This window comes from Trachemys scripta, chromosome 1 (assembly GCF_013100865.1).
Source record: "Trachemys scripta elegans isolate TJP31775 chromosome 1, CAS_Tse_1.0, whole genome shotgun sequence".
NCBI lineage: Eukaryota > Metazoa > Chordata > Testudines > Emydidae > Trachemys > Trachemys scripta.
This window is the reverse complement of record NC_048298.1, coordinates 120,393,736-120,414,151: the sequence shown is the minus strand read 5'-3', so window position 1 is coordinate 120,414,151 and position 20,416 is coordinate 120,393,736. Positions and strand designations below refer to the sequence as shown.

The 20,416-nt window shown below is 40.0% G+C and overlaps 1 protein-coding gene across 4 annotated transcripts in view; it reads right to left on the bottom strand.

The window, feature by feature from the left end:
* The window catches only part of MPPED1 (metallophosphoesterase domain containing 1), a 75,745-nt gene that overhangs the window by 37,716 nt on the left and 17,613 nt on the right, over window positions 1-20,416 (bottom strand). For all 4 annotated transcript variants that reach the window (XM_034783568.1, XM_034783563.1, XM_034783587.1 and 1 more), the window contains exons 3-4: window positions 16,892-17,073; window positions 1,306-1,531 (exon numbers count right to left, since the gene is read on the bottom strand). In XM_034783568.1, coding sequence (XP_034639459.1) covers window positions 1,306-1,531; window positions 16,892-17,073 — 408 coding nt within the window. The remainder of the gene's footprint in view (window positions 1-1,305; window positions 1,532-16,891; window positions 17,074-20,416) is intronic.

Here is a 20,416-nt window from a genome sequence, read left to right as displayed (position 1 = left end):
GGACAAGTGAAAACAATAAATTTAATTTAACCATAACATTTCATGTTAGTGGGGAAGCAAAGATGTCCCCAGGAGGCTTTCACAGATTTTCATAGGTACAGGAAGTTCAAACACAGGATTAAGTTAAGCAGCAGGTGGGTAGGTTGAAAATAAAGAAATATCTGGAAAGCTGAGAGAGATGGGCGTATTTAAGTGGGATGAGATTTTAATATAGATAAATGTAGAATAATAAGCTTGGGAAAAATTAACACCAGCTAAAGCAACTAAATGGGAAAATGCCAATTTTCATTAAAAAAAAGTTTCCAATATATTTCACAGTTTATTCACACTGTGAGAATTCACACTGGGTATATGCATCAGGTCTGACAACTTGTTTGCTACATTCCAGCCTGATGTGATTTCAAAAGGAAGAAAAACAGATTCCCTGAAAACCTACCTTTTAAAACAGAATATTAATTTCCTTTAAATATGCATACAGTGTTCATGAAACGTACCAGATTTACAACTTCAGTAACAGAAGTGTAAACTTCATTTTACATATCCACCAATGAGACCTAGAGGGACCCCCTGTAGAGGGGTAATTCAGTCTGCAACCCAATGGAGAATTTCTTCTTTAGATGAAGCGGTATGGCCCAGTCCTTTGGAAGCCAGAGTTTTCTCCTTGTTATCACAAAAAAGTTCCAAGTGGCCTCAGAGTACAGCAGAGGGAAAACTGTGAAGTACTGGTTAACCACTGATTGGTTACTATAAAAGCCAACATTATTCCAGAAACTAAACTGCATCTTGATGAAGGGTATTAATATATAAAAGAAAATAACATTCTGAGGGATAGCAGCTTATACTAAACTAAGAGAGAGAGAGAGAGAGAGAGAGAGAAAGGGAAATAATGTATTTTCTCTTCACTGAATGATAATATATCTAAAATAGTGAGCTTTCAATATCAAAGGACAAACTCAAAAGACATATTTGCAATGCACTCAAATTAAAATGTAATAATGTAAACTTGTTAAATTGTATATCCTTTCCACATACCAAGTTAAAGCTACATGGAATATTTAAATGGCTGGCTTTTGAATGAGTGTCTAAAGGATACATTATCTTATCTTTGTCTCAATGATCCACATACTCTGATAGTCAGATATTTTGCCAAAGGAAAGATGAGCTACAACAAAATAAAAGTTTATAAAACTGAATATTACTCTTTTATTCACACACTAATCCAAATATGACTGAAGGGCGTGAAATGGCTAGTGTGGTAGTAATCAATGCTATAATTTTATTTATTTGTGTTAAAGAGCTGCTTACCAAGGAGAGCCATATATTCTGAACCCCCTCACCGTCACTTCAGAGTCTTGAAGATAGATGCAATTTGTTAGAAGAGACTGCACATTTTCATAGCTCTCTGGTTTCAGCTTAGACACAGAAGGAAAATAGTAAAAGTCCTGCTTGATTAAGTCTGCCATGAACTCTTGGTCAAAGGTCAATTCATGATTTCCTGCTATCACAATCTTGTATTCATATGGCAGGCTACCTAAAATAGTGAAAAACAACAACAAACCTCAGTTATCTTTCAGTTTCTGAAAATTGAATAAAAGAAACAAACAAGAAACACAAAACAGGACCACACATTTGAAACAACCAAATTCTGCCCTGAGATGTGTGAACATAAATACCATTGACTTCAATGGTAGTGACATGCACCTTTCCAGTAGCAGAATTTGACTCTCAATATACATGGAGGTAGTGTAATGACTCTGCCTTAACTATTTAATATTTTTAAAAAAATTATGCACACCTCTGCATGGTATTTACTTACCACTGGTTACAGCTGCCACTTGTCATGATGACAGTAAAACTCTCAGACAAGTGTTTGGGTATAAAAGCCACTGATCATAATCCTTATTAAAATAAACACCACCTCTAAATTTCCTGCAACCTGCTAGTGCTTAAATATCATTTCACAGTAAAGAGGCCTTACATGTCCAAAGCTTCTGCCAGACTAACAGACCCCCTTTGCCACCATCCAGAAGCCAAACCTTCAACCAAGATAGGGCTCAGGCTTACCTATTGGGATCCTTTGTATCTGTGCCTGATTTGCCTTCCCCCATAACCTTTAGCCCTACCCATTTTCAAACCTGTGTCCAAGTTTTGGGAAAGGGGTTAAGACAACCACAGGGGGGGCACTTGCCCTCAAAGCTGCAACAATAAAATTGCAAAAAGCCAAGATCAATGTAGCATAGAAAACTTCTGCCTACTAGGAAAATTTTGTGAGTGCTTGCAATCAGGCCGGCTCTAGGTTTTTTGCCGTCCCAAGCAAAAAAGTGTTTGGCTGCCCCCCCACCCCAGCCCTGGGCTCTCACCCACCCCCCACAGTGCCCTCCCGCATCTCCTGCTGCCCCAGCCCTGGGCTCTCTCTTCCCCCACCCACCCGCACCCCCTGCTGCCCCAGTGCTGGGCTCTCCCATGACCCGACCCCAATCTACCCACACACCCTGCCACCCCCAGCCCTGGGCTCCCCACCAACAGTGCTGACTCCACCTGCTCCCCCCTCGCCTCCAACCAGTTCGGCGCTGGCAGGGTTGGGGTAAGCAGGGGGGCTCCCGGGCCATGCCTCAGCCCAGGGTCCCTCCAGCCAGGGCTCCCGCCTCCAGGATCGGCCGGGACCCGGGAAGGCAGAGCCGGGGGACTGCCCCAGCAGGAGGCTGAGGAGCCGGGCCAGGGTAGCCCCAGAGGGAGTGGAGCCCTGGAGAGCGGGATGCGGGCCCCGCACAGCAGCGCCCCGCCCTCTATGGCCCTGCTGCTGCTGCTTCTGGCCACCGTGCCACAGTCCCTGGGTGGCTCGGGACGCTTCACCCATCCCCGGCTGCGACGCTGGGGGGTGGCCACCAGCAGGCAGCTCTGTGTGCCCCACGGGGCGGCCCCCAGCCTGAGTGTCCTCCGCTCAGAACCTGCCCCGTGGCGGGAACTGCAGCGGCCCCGGGGCACCCCCGCACATGACACGCTGCCGCCAGGGCCGGCTCTAGACTTTTGCTGCCCGAAAAAAAAAAAATATGGCCAGAATGTTGCCCCTGAAAATGTACTGCCCCAAGCACGTGCTTGGTTTGCTGGTGCCTAGAGCCGGCCCTGCTTGCAATGAAGAATACTAACAAGATAACAGTCAAAGCAGTGAACTCATCATACACAGTGAAGAGTGTTCAATATTATACTCAGCAACTCGCTCTGAGTATTGATCCTCACAGCATATTACCACAGGACGGCAAGAACTCCTAATTCCTCTGCCCACAAACTCTCTCTCACATACACTCCCGAGCAGCCTCACTACAACAGAAAAATTCCTACCTGACTCCACGTGGTTATCAGCTGGACCCTGTACTTGAAAGCAGGGATCACCTGAGGGACCTTAACAAAAACCTTTGAATGTGTCTACAGAGGACAGAGAGGAGACTAAAAGATACATAAAGAAGAGGAAAACACTTTGAATAAGACTGCTTCCAGACAGAATATGGGCAGGACCTAACATTGCATTTGTACTAGTGATGGTGGTTTGTGCCGGGGGAGGGGGAGGAACTTCATTGCAAATGCATGGTAGTTACCTAAATCCACAGAAACCTAGTCAGATTTTTTTCTTAATTAAAAACCACAAGGTAACATTATATAAAACTTCACTGATAACTCTGAGCCCAATTCAGAGCAAGAGTAACGGGTGATACAGATCACCATGTCTATATAAAATGGCATAAAAGTTGGCATGGGTAGGACCGAGGAATAAAATGCACTCACATGGGATTTACAGCTAGTGAAACAGCAGTTAGACAGGGTTGGTGATTGTATACAGACTGTGTGGAAATGGGGAAAAGAGGTGTGGCTTACCAAAGCCCAGGATGTACAGTCTAACAGTTGTCATAAAATCAAATTGCCCCTGTCTGATGTAACACAGGTAGAGATTACACAAACATCATCCATATTCTTAGCAAACACTGCAGAGTTACCACATTTCCTCTCCTAGACAATATCCCACAGGGCATTAGGAGAACAATTTCAAGTACAGATAGCTGAAATTAACCCAACAGAGGAATAGGATAGGCCTCTAGTAAGGTAGGCTTGCAACCATCTTAATCCCTGAGGTTCCAAATGGACAGACACACCCAATAGCACTTGTCTAGGAGTTTCACAGGCAACTCCTAGAAACCAACTTAGGACATGTCAAGCCCTCTGAACATTTATCAGCACAGAACAATAAGTGCTGAAATGCTTTCTTGGTATTAGAACATGTAACAGATACTCAGGGGAGTTTTGTGGTAGAGATCCATGAGCTACAGCAGGGGTCGGCAACCTTTCAGAAGTGGTGTGCCGAGTCTTCATTTATTCACTCTGATTTAAGGTTTTGCGTGCCAGTAATACATTTTAAAGTTTTTAGAAGGTCTCTTTCTATAAGTCTATAATAGATAACTAAACTATTGTTGTATGTAAAGTAAATAAGGTTTTTAAAACGTTTAAGAAGCTTCATTTAAAATTAAATTAAAATGCAGAGCCCCCCCCCAGACCGGTGGCCAGGACCCGGGCAGTGTGAGTGTCCCTAAATCAGCTCGCGAGCCGCTTTTGGCACGTGTGCCATAGGTTGCCTAACCCTGAGCTACAGCATCAACTCCCCACAAGATACCACAAGATTGCACTTGATATATGCAGAATGAGGAGGACTGGGGTGAAAAGTTATCAGGGTTTCAGAGACGGCCCATAACCCTTGATGGTGTATGGGGGGGCACAATTTAAAGGCTTGGGGGAGGGGCACATCACTGACCCACACATTTCCTCTGGGTCCTTTCCCACGCCCCTGAGCCTCCCACACCCTCCAAGCCAGCACCATCTTCCCCCCACTCCCCTCAGAAAGTTCCTTCCCCACTTCTCCCATTGCCTTCCCACTGCGGACGTGGCATAGGCCGGAGCGGGCTCTGGATACCTACCACCAAGCAGGTAACTGTGGCTGTGGGCAAGAGGAAGGGACAGGACTCAGAGGGCTTGCCTGTGTCCCCTCTGGTGGAGTTGTGCTGCCAGCCCTGTCTCTCTTCCCTGCTCTGGGTGCCTCCTAGTAGGGCCCAGCAGGAGCGCTAGAAGCTAGTGCATTTCCCAGGCATGTCCCCCTCAGTCTTGTTCAGCCCAAGTCCCACCCTGGCAGAAATCTGGGGGGACACGTGACCCCGCATACACTCACCATGCATCACCACTGCAGGGTTGGATGTGTGTTGTTGGCCAGCAATATAAGGATGCTGGCAAAAAGCAAAAGAGGTGCTAGAAAAAAATGCTACATTGAGTGGTCTGTAAGCACAAATGAATACATGAGTACCCAGCAGAACATATCCCATACACTTACCTATTTACACAGGCACTGAAGTTGGGTGGATGCACTGGCTGAAATCAAGCACTTAACCACAAGTCCACTCCTGAACACAAAGCATCACCTCAGAGATTAGGGATAGAAAGATTCTTCCCCTCCAGGTCATAGACTGACAGTGAAGCTGCTCCATGGCTGCAATACCAGCCTCCGACCCATGTGTGTGTGTGTGTGTGGGGGGGGAGAGAGATGGCCAGAAACAGTGCACTACCTGATGACCAATGGCAGATCCATCATCCCCTCACCTATGAGATGCTACATCCTTACTGCAGAGTGATATGCTGGGTGTCCACAGAGCTAGGTTTCATGGTGCTCCTGGCAGGAGCACCTTATGTGCCAACTCTTCAAGCCTGCACAGCAGAGCTGTACCAGTTCTGCAGCATAGCCTTCCATAACCACAGTACTGGGAGCAGAATTTGCTCCTTAGTGCAGCAAATAGCAGTGAAAACATACAGAGGAGGCTCACCATGTTCAAACACCCATAGCTAACACAGCTACACATCATACTGATGGCATGTTCTTACTGAACCTCTGCTCTGAGCCAATAGCCCATTACCATTTTTTTTTACCCTAAAGAGAAAGAAAGCTGATGATCATAAAAGTACTCTTTGGTCAAATGATTTCTTCCCCCACTCCCAGATCAGATGTATATTTAATCCTGGTTAATCTTCATACATTCTCCTATAAATAGGATTTTTTTAATAGGGAAAAAAAAGCATTTACACTTAGTATCACCTCTGTTTCCTTGGGCAAATTTAAAAATAGGATATCAGGATGTTGGGTTTTGGTACCTTTTGGAATGCTGAGCTAACATTAAGAATAAGTTTTGCACTCTGTTTTTATGCCAATATTATACTAATATTCAATTCTTTCCTGTGGACCATAAATGCAATTCCCCAATGGCAGATTCCTTAGCAGAAATACTTTTCTGATTTATGATTTTCTGGTACATTTAGATGATGAATGCTGGAGAGTCAATTAGTTATTTTAAGCATTTTTTAAAATTAAAATATTTTTATTTCCAATTCTGAAGCGCTTAACATTCTGCAGAATGTCTAACACATGTCCATATATCACATACACACACAGGCTGATAATGTAACATAAGTATTACAGTATGTCTAGGCATTCACAAGTATGATACAGCAATACCATTGCCTTTGACAAATACTGAAGAAAATTGCATGCCATAGTTTTTTTAGCAATTCCATTTCTATTCTATTTTCTAACTCTTTTCCAGCTCATCTGATCCATCCATCTACTAGCCAAGAACCTGTATGAGCTGGTTATAGTTGTTGCTTCCGCTAATGTATTTATGTCATGTTGCTGTCTGTGGGTGTTACTTAGGCAAATTAGCAAATTACTCTAAACGTACAGTTACATTTATTATAGTGGCGGCCAGAATCTCTGCTGTAGTTACAGGTCTGTCAGCTTTTCAATTAACAGCTCTGTTTTTGATGAGTTTGCAGCTCAGCTTTCTTTCTTTCATTCCATACCTAGCTGGAACTTGCTAAATCTATTTCCCCTGCTTATCTGTACGCTTCTCCCCCACTCCCCGCCCCCTTCAAACCCTCCCTCTTTTCACTTAAATTAAGAGGGCCATTGTTTAGAAAACAGTAAAAAAAATAGTTGATTTTTGGCTGTTTTTTTTTCACAATTTTGTTACCTTCTAACAAAATCTTTAAAGCCTGATCCTGCAAAGACTTATGAACGGGCTTAACTCGTCATACTGATTACTCACAGGGTATAAATTTAAAGTGCATGAGTAAGTCTTTGAAAAATCAGGGTCTTCATTTGTATCGGATTGATTAGAAATGTGGATATAATCTGCGACAGAGAGAAGCACTGGACCATTCTCAGGGCTGCAAAATATGGTACTCTATTACTGTGGTTCCTTTCTGCCTTGATCTTATCCTTACTACACAACAGTGCTCAGTTTACCGCAGATACAGAGATTTTCTCACAGCCCTATGCTATTTTCGGAGCACTGCACAAATTTCTCTGCCCTGTGGGCCTGATGCTCCTACTTTTGAAGTCAATGGCAAAACTCCCATTGATTTTAGTAAGAACAGAATCAGGCAACATGAGCTCAACCCTGTGAGGTACTGAGTGCCTCTTGAATGCCCTATACTGCAGGACTGAGCTCTTGGCAAACATCAAAGATCACTCATGTGCAACATATTTACACAGTAACCATTACATTAAATCATCAACTTTCTTGCTTGCATATGTTTAGTACTTAGATTATCCTGAAGCAAGCCCCTAAAATCTTTGGATGGATTTCTTGTTACACGGTTATTTTCCTTGATTGTTATCATTTTTATGTAGTTATATATTATATAAGAGGGTTATCTGAAAAACAAAGAGAATTTTTAAAAACCCGAAATGCTGATAATTAGAATAATTTGCATTTAAGGTTATGAGTACCATTTCTCATTTGACCAACAGATCATTTGGAAATTAATCTTTATCTTAAATGTATTGACAATTCTGCATGGAATTTCCTGAAAATTTAAAAGCTTTGATGAATCATAGCAATGTAGGGGTAGAAGGGACTTTAAGAGGTCCTCTAGTCTATCCCCCCACGATGGGGCAGAACCTGATTCATTATGCCGTTACACAGCCTTTTTACTATTTTCACCAATAACTGATGTAAATGAGTTTATATTAATGTCATAATCAGAGATGCAACATTTGAGGAAAACAAGTTGAAAAGTTATTGTCACTGAATGTACTCTCTCTTTAACAGAATAACTCCACTGCAGAGAAGCAATTTAATAGGAAGAAATTATACATTCTACTGAATGCAGTAAAAGTTTCTCATATACCCAGTTGCTTTTAAAAACATTGGTATTAGTGTTTGGCTCTGCTAGCAGGGAAGCAGCAGACCTGGGATGGAAAGGGAGCTAGCTGTGTGTGTGTGCAAACAAATCTGAGACCATATACTGCTCTCATGGGAATTCTGCATATGGATCCAGTACAAAATATAGCTCCCACCGAGCGTATAAGGCATATGAGAGCACATAAGAAACAGATATGCCATTCAGGAATGCCATAACGTAACATACACAGCATGTCCGGTGTGACTTACAGATGTATTTAATGCTAAAGGAAAAGAAGGAAGTCTGGAATTTTGGGAAATTATATGTTCTTATGACTTCTTATTCTGGTCTGCTAAACTCTCAAAGACTCCCTCTAAAATGCACATGTGTAGCTGCCCCCTGCTGGAAAACACAATATACTGTGCAGGGAAAATTCAAGCTAGAGCTGGTAGCAAAATTTTAGGCTATGTCTACAGTACATCCTATGTCAGCATAATTTATGTCGCTCAGAGGGGTGAATAAACCACCCTCCAGGTCAACATAAGTTACACCGGCATAAGTGCTCGTGCACACAGCGCTATGTCAGCGGAAGAGCTTCTCCTGCTGACCTAGCTTCTGCTGCTCGCGGAGATGGTTTTTTTATGACAATGGGGAGAGTGCTCTTCCGTCAGCATAGAGCGTCTTCACCACATACGCTGCAGCAGCACTGTGGCCTTTATCAAAATGGTTTTCCACCTGAAAATACTGTTTCAATTAAACCAATTTTTTGTATGAAATCATATTTAATTTCTGACAAATTTCCCCTCGGGAAAAATGTCAGAAAAATTCAAAATTTTGTTTTGAAGTGAAAATTTTAATTTTTTCTGAAATGAAATTTTCAAAACAATTTTTTTCAAAAATTTCTGTTCACTAAATAGCCACAATATTTGGTTTTAATCAAATTTGGAATTAAAACAAATTTTGAAATGTTGAAATTCTGTGAAAAATGGAAATTTTGAATTTCAAACAGTTCTAATTTCAGCTACTGGGCTCTGGAGCATCTTCTCCCCAAGCAACTTCCAGGGCCTCCCACCCTGGGAGGTGGGGCTCAATGCTTCCTTTTTCCCCAGCCACTTGCAATGCTACTGGTTGATGGTGGGGATGAGAACTCAACAGTTCCCTATTCCCCTCCTCCCCTCTCTTTACCTCCCTGTTTTTCTCATTTCCTCCCTCCCCCCGCACACATAAAAATATGTTGGAGGAACACTGGCTTGGACCTAAGCCAAGCAGTCTCTATAAGAGAAGAACTTTTTATAAATAGATATCACCACAAACTCTCCTATTAGACTATGAGGACTTGGTACTTAAAAAACTGGGTGATCACATTTGATTCATGAGTAGCTGAAAAAACGATCACCTCCCCTCAACCCCCAAATTACCTTTACACATTGTCTCAAGTAAATACACATTTTTTCCAGTTCTGGCAAATGTTCATCAAAAAGTATGTTATTCTTTGTTCACTTAGTGCAAAAAAATTATAATAGCCTTTGTAATAGAATAGAACCTTACAGTTATGAAAACTTTGGGAATGGAGGTTGTTCATAACTCTGAAATGTTCGTAACTCTGAACAAAACGTTATGGTTGTTCTTTCAGAAGTTTACAACTGAACATTGACTTAATACAGCTTTGAAACTTTACTATGCAGAAGAAAAATGCTGCTTTTAACCCTCTCAATTTAGGTGAAACAAGCACAGAGTTTCCTTACCTTGTCATATCTTTTTTAAATGTTCTCTTTTTTTAATAGTTTACAGTTAATGCAGTACTATACTGTATTTGCTTTTTTTTTTTTTTTTGGTCTCTGCTGGTGCCTGATTATGTACTTCTGGTTCCAAATGGGGTGTGTGATTGACCGGTCAGTTCATAACTCTGGTGTTCGTAACTCTGAGGTTCTATTGTACGTGTGTGTATATATATTTGAATAATAACATTTTTGTTTTTCTTTCATTACAGTAGATTACTACTTAAGGAAATCAACTGAACATCTATTTTTTTATGTGCCAATACAAAATTATTATAGCAATTCCCAATTTTCAAACCACAGTGGGCCCCTTTTATAGGGAAGATAATTTTTAAAGAATTACCTGAAGTGCTGGTTCACTGTCACTTGAAAAACAGACTGCAAATACTAAAAAACCCTGGGACTTTCATTTTCTAATTCACTGTCTCAGAGTTATCTGTAAATGGACTTTGTATGTATTTAAAGGTGAATCATCCTTTGGCAATGCTTTTTTTCTTCTTAAATTAGATAAAATTGCAAATAATCCAAAAGCAAATGCATAGCTTTTATACTCCAGACTTCTCTTGTACTAAAAAGTTAGGAGTCTTTACCATTTATCCACTTTATTTAACAAAACACACAGACTTACAACTGCATCCCCATGCAACTTCAACAAGATATATGCAAACTCCTAACAGCAGCTGTGCTTTGCTTGTCTCTGGGTATTGTGCTAAGCAGAATTTTTAGTATTCTCTAAAAGCAGTGACAATCATACAAATGCCCACTTAATGTTTCCCCCCTCTCATTTCAACCTTTTAGAATATAGCAGTGAGTGATATAGTAAAAAGACTGTATAACAGTCTCAGATTGCTTTTTTAGCATCTCTTTGACAGTTCTGTGTTTAAACACTTGGCTGATGTCTGGGAAATTTACATTAACATACTTTTTTGTATGGTGTATAATCTTGAATAACATTGTAAATCAACACTCCTCCTTAAGTCATTTGTAAACTGTTAGATCTAGCCATTTCTGCAACATAAAAGTCAGCAATTAAATCAAACACTAAAATAACAAATAAATACAATATTTTTCACCGCTACATTTGCAAATTGGGAATTCTTTAAATATATAGATTAAAAAAAACTAGGAACATGTTAGAAAAAAAATCTGCTAATATTCAAGCATATATACCAGGATACTCTGTTACATGTACAGTAATTGAACAAATTTATTTCTAAAAATGGACTGCGTTCCAGCCTAGGACCTTCATTTGCAGATCCTTGGTTCCTGCTTTAAACCATCTCTGCCTATGCAGAACCAATGCACTGCCCTCCTGCGTACAGGAGTCATTGTGCAGCATAGTTCAGCCCCTAAGCCACTGGATGAATTTTACTCTGTAAGAGTATTCTCTTTATATTTAAGCTACAGTATGAAATTCTATTCCCGATTCTACCTTTAAAAACAATTCTTAAAAATTCTTAATGGGGATGAAAAAATTCTACAGTAAGTTTTTTGTTTTTTTTTTAACCTTTTAAAATAACATATATATCTGAAGGACAATAAAAGGACAGGACACAGAGAACTGTATAAAAAAGTAACAGTAAAAATCACTTCACACTTACTACAAGGATTTCATCACAATTTGATACTGACTCCAATTCAGATCCTGCAAAATAATCCCCAGTGTCCCCAAATGCTCATCTTCTCAATAGGAAGACTATAAAAGGGTGGGTACTATGTCAGTATATGCACACCACTAATAATAATGTTTTGTGTTTGTGTATAATGATTTATGGTATATGTTCAAAGCAGTGTACAAATAGTCACTAATTAACATCTTTGTGTGGCATGTGGCTAGGTATTATTGTCCCTATTTTAGGAAGGGGAACAAGACAGAGGCTGTGATTTTCAAAGGTGTCTAATGGAGTTTGGTGCCTCGTTCCTACAGGATGCGATTTGGGTGCCTAGCTCCCTTAGTGAAAATTCTAGCCAAAGGTCACAGCCATGTCAGAATTAGATTCTGGACCTCTTGCCTCCCAATCCTGCCTTTGTGTCACCAGACCCCACTGCCTTCATGAAAAACTCCACTAAAGCCAACAGAGTTAAACACCGGAGTAAAACGTGTGAGTCCAGAATCAGACCCAGTGTTTGTAATAACAGAACTAATTTTTAGACAAAAGGTGGGGGGAAGCCATGCCAATGGGGTATTATGGAAATAGGAGTCATTCTGCAGTTCCTAGAACAGGAGGAATCATAATTTTGACTTTAACAATACCACCGCTATAGAATGCACACTGACCCACATTTCAAACTGCTGTGGTACAAATGGCCCTAAGTTGGTGCAGCCCGCCTTGGGAAGATGATCAGGTGTAACGGGGGAGATCCTCTAGTATAGCAGCACCTACATCATATGCTCCCCGCTGCCAGCTCAGGAGGCATGGGTGGAAGAAAGTGACATAGCTCAGCTTCCTTACACCCTGGTGATCCCCAGCTGCCTTGTTGGCCCTTGAGGGTATTGGCAGCTAGTGTAATTTACAGAAGTCCTCAGGCTGCCCTAAGTTAGGCCAGAGGCCTGGCCCAGCACAGACAGCCCAGAATTGTGAGAGACTATAAATTCATCTTTGCACCCTTCTCTCCTGACCTACGCTGTGTGCTCCTCAGTTGTAGACAAGGATCTGGGACACTGTATGTTAAAGAAGTGCAATGAAAACCAACTTTTTTTTTTTGTATGCCTAGTCTTTTTAAAATGACATCTGTTCTAAATCCCTATACAGCTCAGTGTTTCTCACTGCATTTCCAAAGCCATTCTTTTGTAAATAGATAATTAGTACTTAAACACCCCTTTCAAGGGGTTTCTACATTAACATAAAAATAGTATAATTACTGATGGTCAAAATGGCAAGACTACACTTTGTAAATTCTAATTTCTTCTGCTGCTCAGAAGGATGAATTTTTTTCTTCTTTGCCACCATTTTACACTGTCTTAACTATGAATATTATTGCACCCTAACATATACAATACCTGTTAAAACGAGAAGGAAAATATCTACCGTCACTGCAGAAGATTCCATTTTAGAAAGGACCTGAAACTAAGATTGTTTCCTTTGATGAAGATCTCTATCTTAAAATAGGGATACTGACTGTTGATCAAAATTAGCTGATTTTTATATAAACAGCAATGCTATAACAATCATAAACGGTGTGTATTTACAGCAACGTAGAATATTGGTATCATTCTGTTAGTTTTGGAATGAAAATGCCTATTTTATTTTCAGGTTACTTCAATTTTCGGTGGGAAAAATTTGACCCTTTGTGGTGAAATTTCATTTGGCAAATCATAGCCCTGAAGTGAATTTGTGTTGAGAAGTTTGATAAAACTCTGCTTCTCCATTTTTGCGATTTGAAAATAGGAATAAAATGGTGGTTGTCACTAATTAAATGTTCCAGGTGAGTTTCATTTTTGCACTGTAACTCTAAGCCAGCTTTATTTCAAATTTGGCATGAACTTACTCCTCAAAGAAGAATGCCTTTGACACATTTGAGGAAATTTCATTCAGAAATAATGAAGCTAGGAACATTAGAAAATGTGCAGCATAATTAAGTAATCTTCTAAGTCTACACACAAGAGTACAATGCTCCACATACACACTCACACAAGTGGGTGTAGAACTGGAGTGTCAGATTGAATATTTAGCTCAAATGTCATTAGTGTAACTCAGAGCCATGTTGTGCTCTAGGGCCTTGGAGTACATAACATTTGGAAATATTCATGCAGGCTGGAGCAAAGAGAAGCACAAAGGCTGCTGAACCACACAGATCTTTTCCAATACCATCATTAAAGAATGTCTGGTGGGGGGGGGGGGGGGGGAGTTGCATGTATAATTTGATGGCTGCACTAGGGCAGAGACAATGTTTTTTGGGTTTATTCTATAAAGCACCTCATGCATTTTTGGGTGCCAGATAAATATAAATTAATAAAATAAAAATAGTGAGAGGACTGAGTGCAGGGGATAACCGCAGCACAGTGTGTCCCTAGTATTCAAAGATAAGATCCAACTTAACCATCCTGCATTATATATTGATGAATAATATCTAGGCAGAAGGGCCCCGGATTATTTTCAAATGCTTAAAGTGATACCAGTATGTGGGGCACACTGAAAATCTAGCATATGCTCAAGTTCTCTTCCAACCCATTCCTTATGACAGCATCCGAAGGCTCAATGGTCTTGTGACCCCACGACACCATCTACTTCAAATTTGGAACCTTCTGAAATCCCAAATGCACTTTGGGCTCAGAGTGTTTCAAGAAAAATGAGCTCACAGAAGACTGGGAAAAAGAGAGGAAAATAACAGAGGTTACAGTATCAGAAAAAGAAAAAAAAACAGGCTTGAAGAAAGAGAGAAAGGGCTTTAGATCTGCTTTGCATAGCACTTAGGCACATGTTCAACTTTAAACATTAGCTTAAGTTCTATTAAAGTCAGCACTTTTAAAGTAAAATATATTTGACATCAAAGACAGAGAGTCTGAATTTGATGTGGAGAAGAAGCAAAATGGAGAAGCAGCCATAGAATTTGGTCAGGTGACCTCGGAAAGGTTGAGAGGAGGATACAGGCAGAAATTGAAATGCCGGGGATCCAAAGGAGTATGAGAGAAGAGGAAATTAATGACTGGCAGCCAGCATCACACACAAGAAATGTGGACATAAAGAGAAGGTGGGACATGGAGCTGTAGTTTGAAAAGCAGGTGAGCAAGGGAAGGCTTTCTAAGGATAGAGGAAACTGTCATATGTTTGAAGGCTGAGATTGACAGAGCCAAAATAGAGAGAATGAAGATAAAGGGAGAGCTGAGACTAGGATGAAGGAGACAATACAGTCTGGAAGGGAGCAGGAAAGGATGTGAAAGATCCTAGGCAAAGAGGGAAGAGGAGGAGGAGGAGATGGCTGAGGAAAGGAAGAGGCTCTAATGGTTCTAGATGCATTAGTCAATAAGGAAGGCAAAGTACAGCAGGTTTTCAAAGAAGATGGAGGAGTTTTTATTTTATTTAAATTAAACACATAAAAACACCCACCTATTCAAATGCTCTAGACACCTTGACAGAGATTTAAAATATAAAACCAGAAAATATAATATATAAACCCAGTCCCTTCAACAACAAACAACTATCATAAGCATAACAAGCAAAACATTCTCATCCCAGACTACAGAAAAGTGCACCGCTCCTTAAGAATCCTGCCTCTCCCACCCCCAAAAAGGCCCTATAGCTTGAAATCCCACGCCCCACACACCTCAATCCTCTCCAAGTGACCATTCAGAGAGATCAGTTTGGCAGCAAGCCTTAAGGATCAGCAAATTCTCAGACTATTTTGGAGCAAGGAGAAAAACAATTCCATTCACAAGGCCATCATGAAGAAAGCCGTGCCAGCACTCCCTTACTTATAACCTATAAACTGAGGGGATTTCAGTTTGAGGACTTCTGCTGTTCCCAGCAGGGGCAGTATCATGTAGGAGGCCAGGTAGTCTGTCAGGTAGACAGGAGCTCAGCAGCAACTCAGACATGCAGTCCCTTTCCCTGCTGACTAACAATGCTCTAATATCGCTTCCCTTCCACACTACTGGGTAAATATTGATTTTGTGTATAACAGATAACCATGGGCTTTGGAACAGTTTTTGTGCACTAATGTTTGTACATTATTGCAATATAGTGTGAAGACTCAGAGTGAAATTGAACATTGCTTAGTGTTGTAAGAGTGTCCTATTGTCCTGTAATGCCTGGGCACAGAAAGATTGAGTGGAAGGTACTGTTACAGATTTCACTGAAAATGACAATGCTTTTGTGTGTGTGTTTCCACCTTAATGCATTGTAACATTTTTTCTTAATTATTTTATGTTGGGCATATTATTGGGCTTGCAGAGTCAAATCAATATTTATTAGCATGAGTCTTCCAAAATTAGGGTAAAAGCTTGCTTGTAAATATTTTTTTGAACTAGAAAGGCCTGACATTTTTCTTATTGCATCTCATTCTCCATGCTTCTGACAGCTTTGTGCTGCTCCTAGCCAATTCCACACTGGGAAATGCCATAGCACGTAGCTAAGAAGACAGGAAAACACAAATTAAAGAAAAAAGCCCAGTCCCTTAAAATGTGTACTTCATGCAGAAGTTTCTTTAAAGCCACTCACCCGACCTGCAAATTTTTTGATGATCAGAAACAAAAATCTGTGTTTATGCTATATCCGGGCACCAGCACAGCAGGAACACAGACGATGATTTTTCTCTGGAAGCAGCGTACTCTTTCCAATTTCCACTGTAATTTTCTTTTTTTTTAAGCACATACATAACATTGTAGAAGTGCATGTAAATCACCACTTGCCTGCCCAGTGGAACAGAATTTCAGCTATCAATGCCAACAGTTGCCTACAGAAGGCATCTACATCTGGTCTGCCACATCCAAGACAGCAACCACAGACACGCGTTTTGCTTTGTTTGGAATTCATCGCTGCGGTGCAGCTGAGCCTCAGACAGAAAAACTATCAGCCTCCAGGGTTAAACAGACAAATGCTTTTGTCACCACAACTTTTTATGGGGAGGGAAAGCCATAACAATGTATGTAAGAGTTCTTATGCAAATCATAAAAGGCCCAGTGACTTAAATATCAGCTAATGCCAAAAGTTGCTTATTGTACCTTTCCCCCCTCGTAGGAGCAGAAAGGCAGAATGGATGAATGATCACATGAATCTCATTTGCTCAGCTGGAAAGAACACAATATTTTTAAAAATCCAAATTCTAAATGTTGCCATTCAAACATAAAGCTAAATTAATATTAATCACTCCTACGTGCACAATGTTTTACCAGGAGGCAGAGAGGGTTGGTACATTTATTAAATCACGTTTATTTCCAAAACGGCATGTAATCTGATACTTACCTAACCATTCATTGAATTTTTTAACTTCACTAGGAAGTCCCAGTTCAGTGAAGTCACCAGCATGTATTAAAACATCTCCATAGGGCATTTGGATTGGATCAGTTCTTGAGTGAGTGTCAGAAATACAGACAAATCGGGTATATCCTGGAGGTTTGGGGGCATCGTGGGGCACAGGATCCACCCTATGGGAAATGCATTATGAGAAGGTTATGAAATAGAGTTGACTACATAACCTTTTTAGTATTTACTTTGCAATTCCAATACAATTTTCAGTGTTACTAAAAATGACGTATTCTGGATCTGTGTGGCAAACAAACTCACAGAATTAATAGCAGGTGTAAGAAGAAACTCACAGAATTAATAGGAGGTGTAAGAATTTTGGAGTTCACATCATAGAGCTTTCAATATTGGCTGGGTAGATGTATTAGTTTAAAGGGATTATGGAAAAGGGATTGTTTCAATGTTATTGTCATATTTCAGACACTTACAAATAAAACAAAGGCATTTCCAATTTCAAAATAAGAATACCATCCTGTGTTCATTGTTTAAATAAGATTGCACACAATACTGAGAGAAGCATTTTATCACATATATAAATACATTTAAATGCATTTTCCTAATCATATTTTTTCTGCAGGTTATAAAATTCCAACAAATTTAATTAACACATTTTTGGAGATATGGTTCAGTGTGTTAATGCATCGGCAGATAAGAACTTTACTGACAGCTGCTGCAAATGCACATTCTAACCTTACTATTGTCAGGACAATTGTGGTAACTTTCTGGGCTTAATTATACTAAGTAAATCAGATGCAGTAAGGGGTGCTGCTGCATTGTATAGTGCCCAATTTCAAGACTCCAACATGAGGAAAAGAAATGATCTGACCCACTTTTATGAAGCTTCCTCATGATTTAGGTAAGGAAGGCAGAGAAAACAAATCTGCTGCATGAGATATACTTATTTGCAACTCATTAAATTCCTTCACCCTCAACACATTTCATTACAATATATAGAAGTATGTATGTGTAAGTGTACCATAGCTGCAATTTCAGTGGGGGTAATTTTGGTGGGGAAAAAACAGAAAAACAGAAATCCAAGAACCTTATTAATATCAGTAAAATCTCAGACAGAATTATAGTTTTATATGAACAATTTAGTTTGTAAACATTTGTCTTTAAATGACTCAGAACATTAATTTAGTTCATTGTTATGTATAATTTGGATCTTTCCCCATCGGACCTGCTTCTCTTCTGGCTCAATTTTAAAAATTTAATTAGGAAAAAATAAAGTTATAGATCTTTATTATTATTAATGCTAACACTTTGGTGTTTATGGGGAAAGCTTTCAGAGGACCTCAAATTGTTTAACAAACATAAATTAATCTTCACAACATGGGACAGATAAGAATTATATCCATTTTACAGATAAGCAAACCGAGGCATGGATGTTAAGTGAACTGATAAGTTCATGTCGTCAGTAGTAGACATATGTGAGACAACCAGGAATAGAGTCCTGTTCAAATCATAAACAACACTTACAAAAATTCTCATTTTACCATTTGATAAAACACATTAAAAAGCTAATGTATGTAGATATTCTCTTTGTTATACTATTTTTCTATACTTTTCTGGGAGGGTGTATGTCTTTTTAAAAATCATTACATCTATGGGCAGGTTCTAGCAAAAGTCATAACTTTTCAAAAGGTTTTTTTTTTTTTTTTACTTAACTAAATCCAGGGAGTAATAACTATTTAATTTGAGTGCTGTACAGCAGGAAGTATTAAGCCCAAGCTTCCTAAAGTTTCACACCTTTTGTCAATTTTTCAACAGAAAGTGGCCAGAAGCAAGGCCAAAAGTTGGATCATGAAACAAGCACAAAAGCAGAAACCTGAGGTCTTACATCCCTGACTTCCAAACTTTTGCTCTCCCCATCCCTAACTCCCCAATATGGGCATCTCTCCGTTATGCAATTTTAAATTATGGATACTTCTCAACTGCAGAAGAAGGTAGCCGGAAAAATAATGTACTTCCCCAGGGTTTTCATGTATTTGTACAAGATAAATAAAATGCGCTGATCTGAATTTACATTGCTGGGTTTTCAGTGTAGCTCATAAAGTGCATCCCTTAAATATGCCTCTTCCTGCTCACCTATCACTGAAACAAAGACAAGGGCAGCAGTAACTTGTGCATCAAATAGTAACATAAATTTCACATGGTCCTCCTCTGGAGTTGAATGAAAACACAACAGACTTACAATGGCAAAGTATGCAGCACACAATACATATGCTTTTCCTTATGCACAATTTAGAACTTTATTTTGTGGGAAGCATTTTCCTGATTCACACTGGTCAGCCAAGGTATGTATTGCTTTAAAACCTTGTACAAAGGGCCAAAAAATGTATTGGGTATAAATAAATATGATAAATAAATGAAATGCAGATCACAGTGTCACAGAAATATGCACACATTAAGAATGAGTGGATTGCTTTTGCAGTACAACAGTGCAAAAGTGTGTCAGGTTTCACATAAACATATTTAATTGTACTGTAGGACACAATTTCTTAAGGCCTGAGACTGATGTCCTTGAGTAGAACCTGATTCACTGAGTAGCCCCACTGATGTCCAATGAACTGCTTGCGCTGTGAGTAACGGAAAAAGAAGAATGAGGACCTCATGGTCTGTTATTTTTTTAAAATAACATATAAATTTGCATATAAATTGAAAAGCAAAGCTAAAATTTCAGGCCAATACCAGAGGTTGGTATATACACAGGGCTTCAATGGGGTTTCATACAGTAGCAGAGGTTTGCCTGCATACAGCCAGAATCAAGACCTTAAATCTTCAGGGGACGACTGTCATGATTTATGTCTTCTACAGCTCTGATTGCTTATCAAACAGTAGATGACAATTATCATAATAATAAAATACATTTGCCAACTGTGGCAACACAAAGCACCTCGCAACAGAGGAACAGGAAAGACAAAGATGGAGCCAGGAAAATGCTGTGAGAGGTTGGGAATACTCTGGATGGTGCAGTTAAGGTAAGACAGGGAGTGCAAGAAAGTACTGAGGACCAGAAAAACCATGTACTAGCTACAGAGGGTCCTGTGGCACCTTTAAGACTAACAGAAGTATTGGGAGCATAAGCTTTCGTGGGTAAGAACCTCACTTCTTCAGATGCAAGTAATGGACATTTCCAGAGGCAGGTATAAATCAGTATGGAGATAACGAGGTTAGTTCAATCAGGGAGGATGAGGTGCTCTGCTAGCAGTTGAGGTGTGAACACCAAGGGAGGAGAAACTGCTTCTGTAGTTGGATAGCCATTCAAAGTCTTTGTTTAATCCTGATCTGAGGTATCAAATTTGCAAATGAACTGGAGCTCAGCAGTTTCTCTTTGGAGTCTGGTCCTGAAGTTTTTTTGCTGTAAGATGGCTACCTTTACATCTGCTATTGTGTGGCCAGGGAGGTTGAAGTGTTCTCCTACAGGTTTTTGTATATTGCCATTCCTGATATCTGACTTGTGCC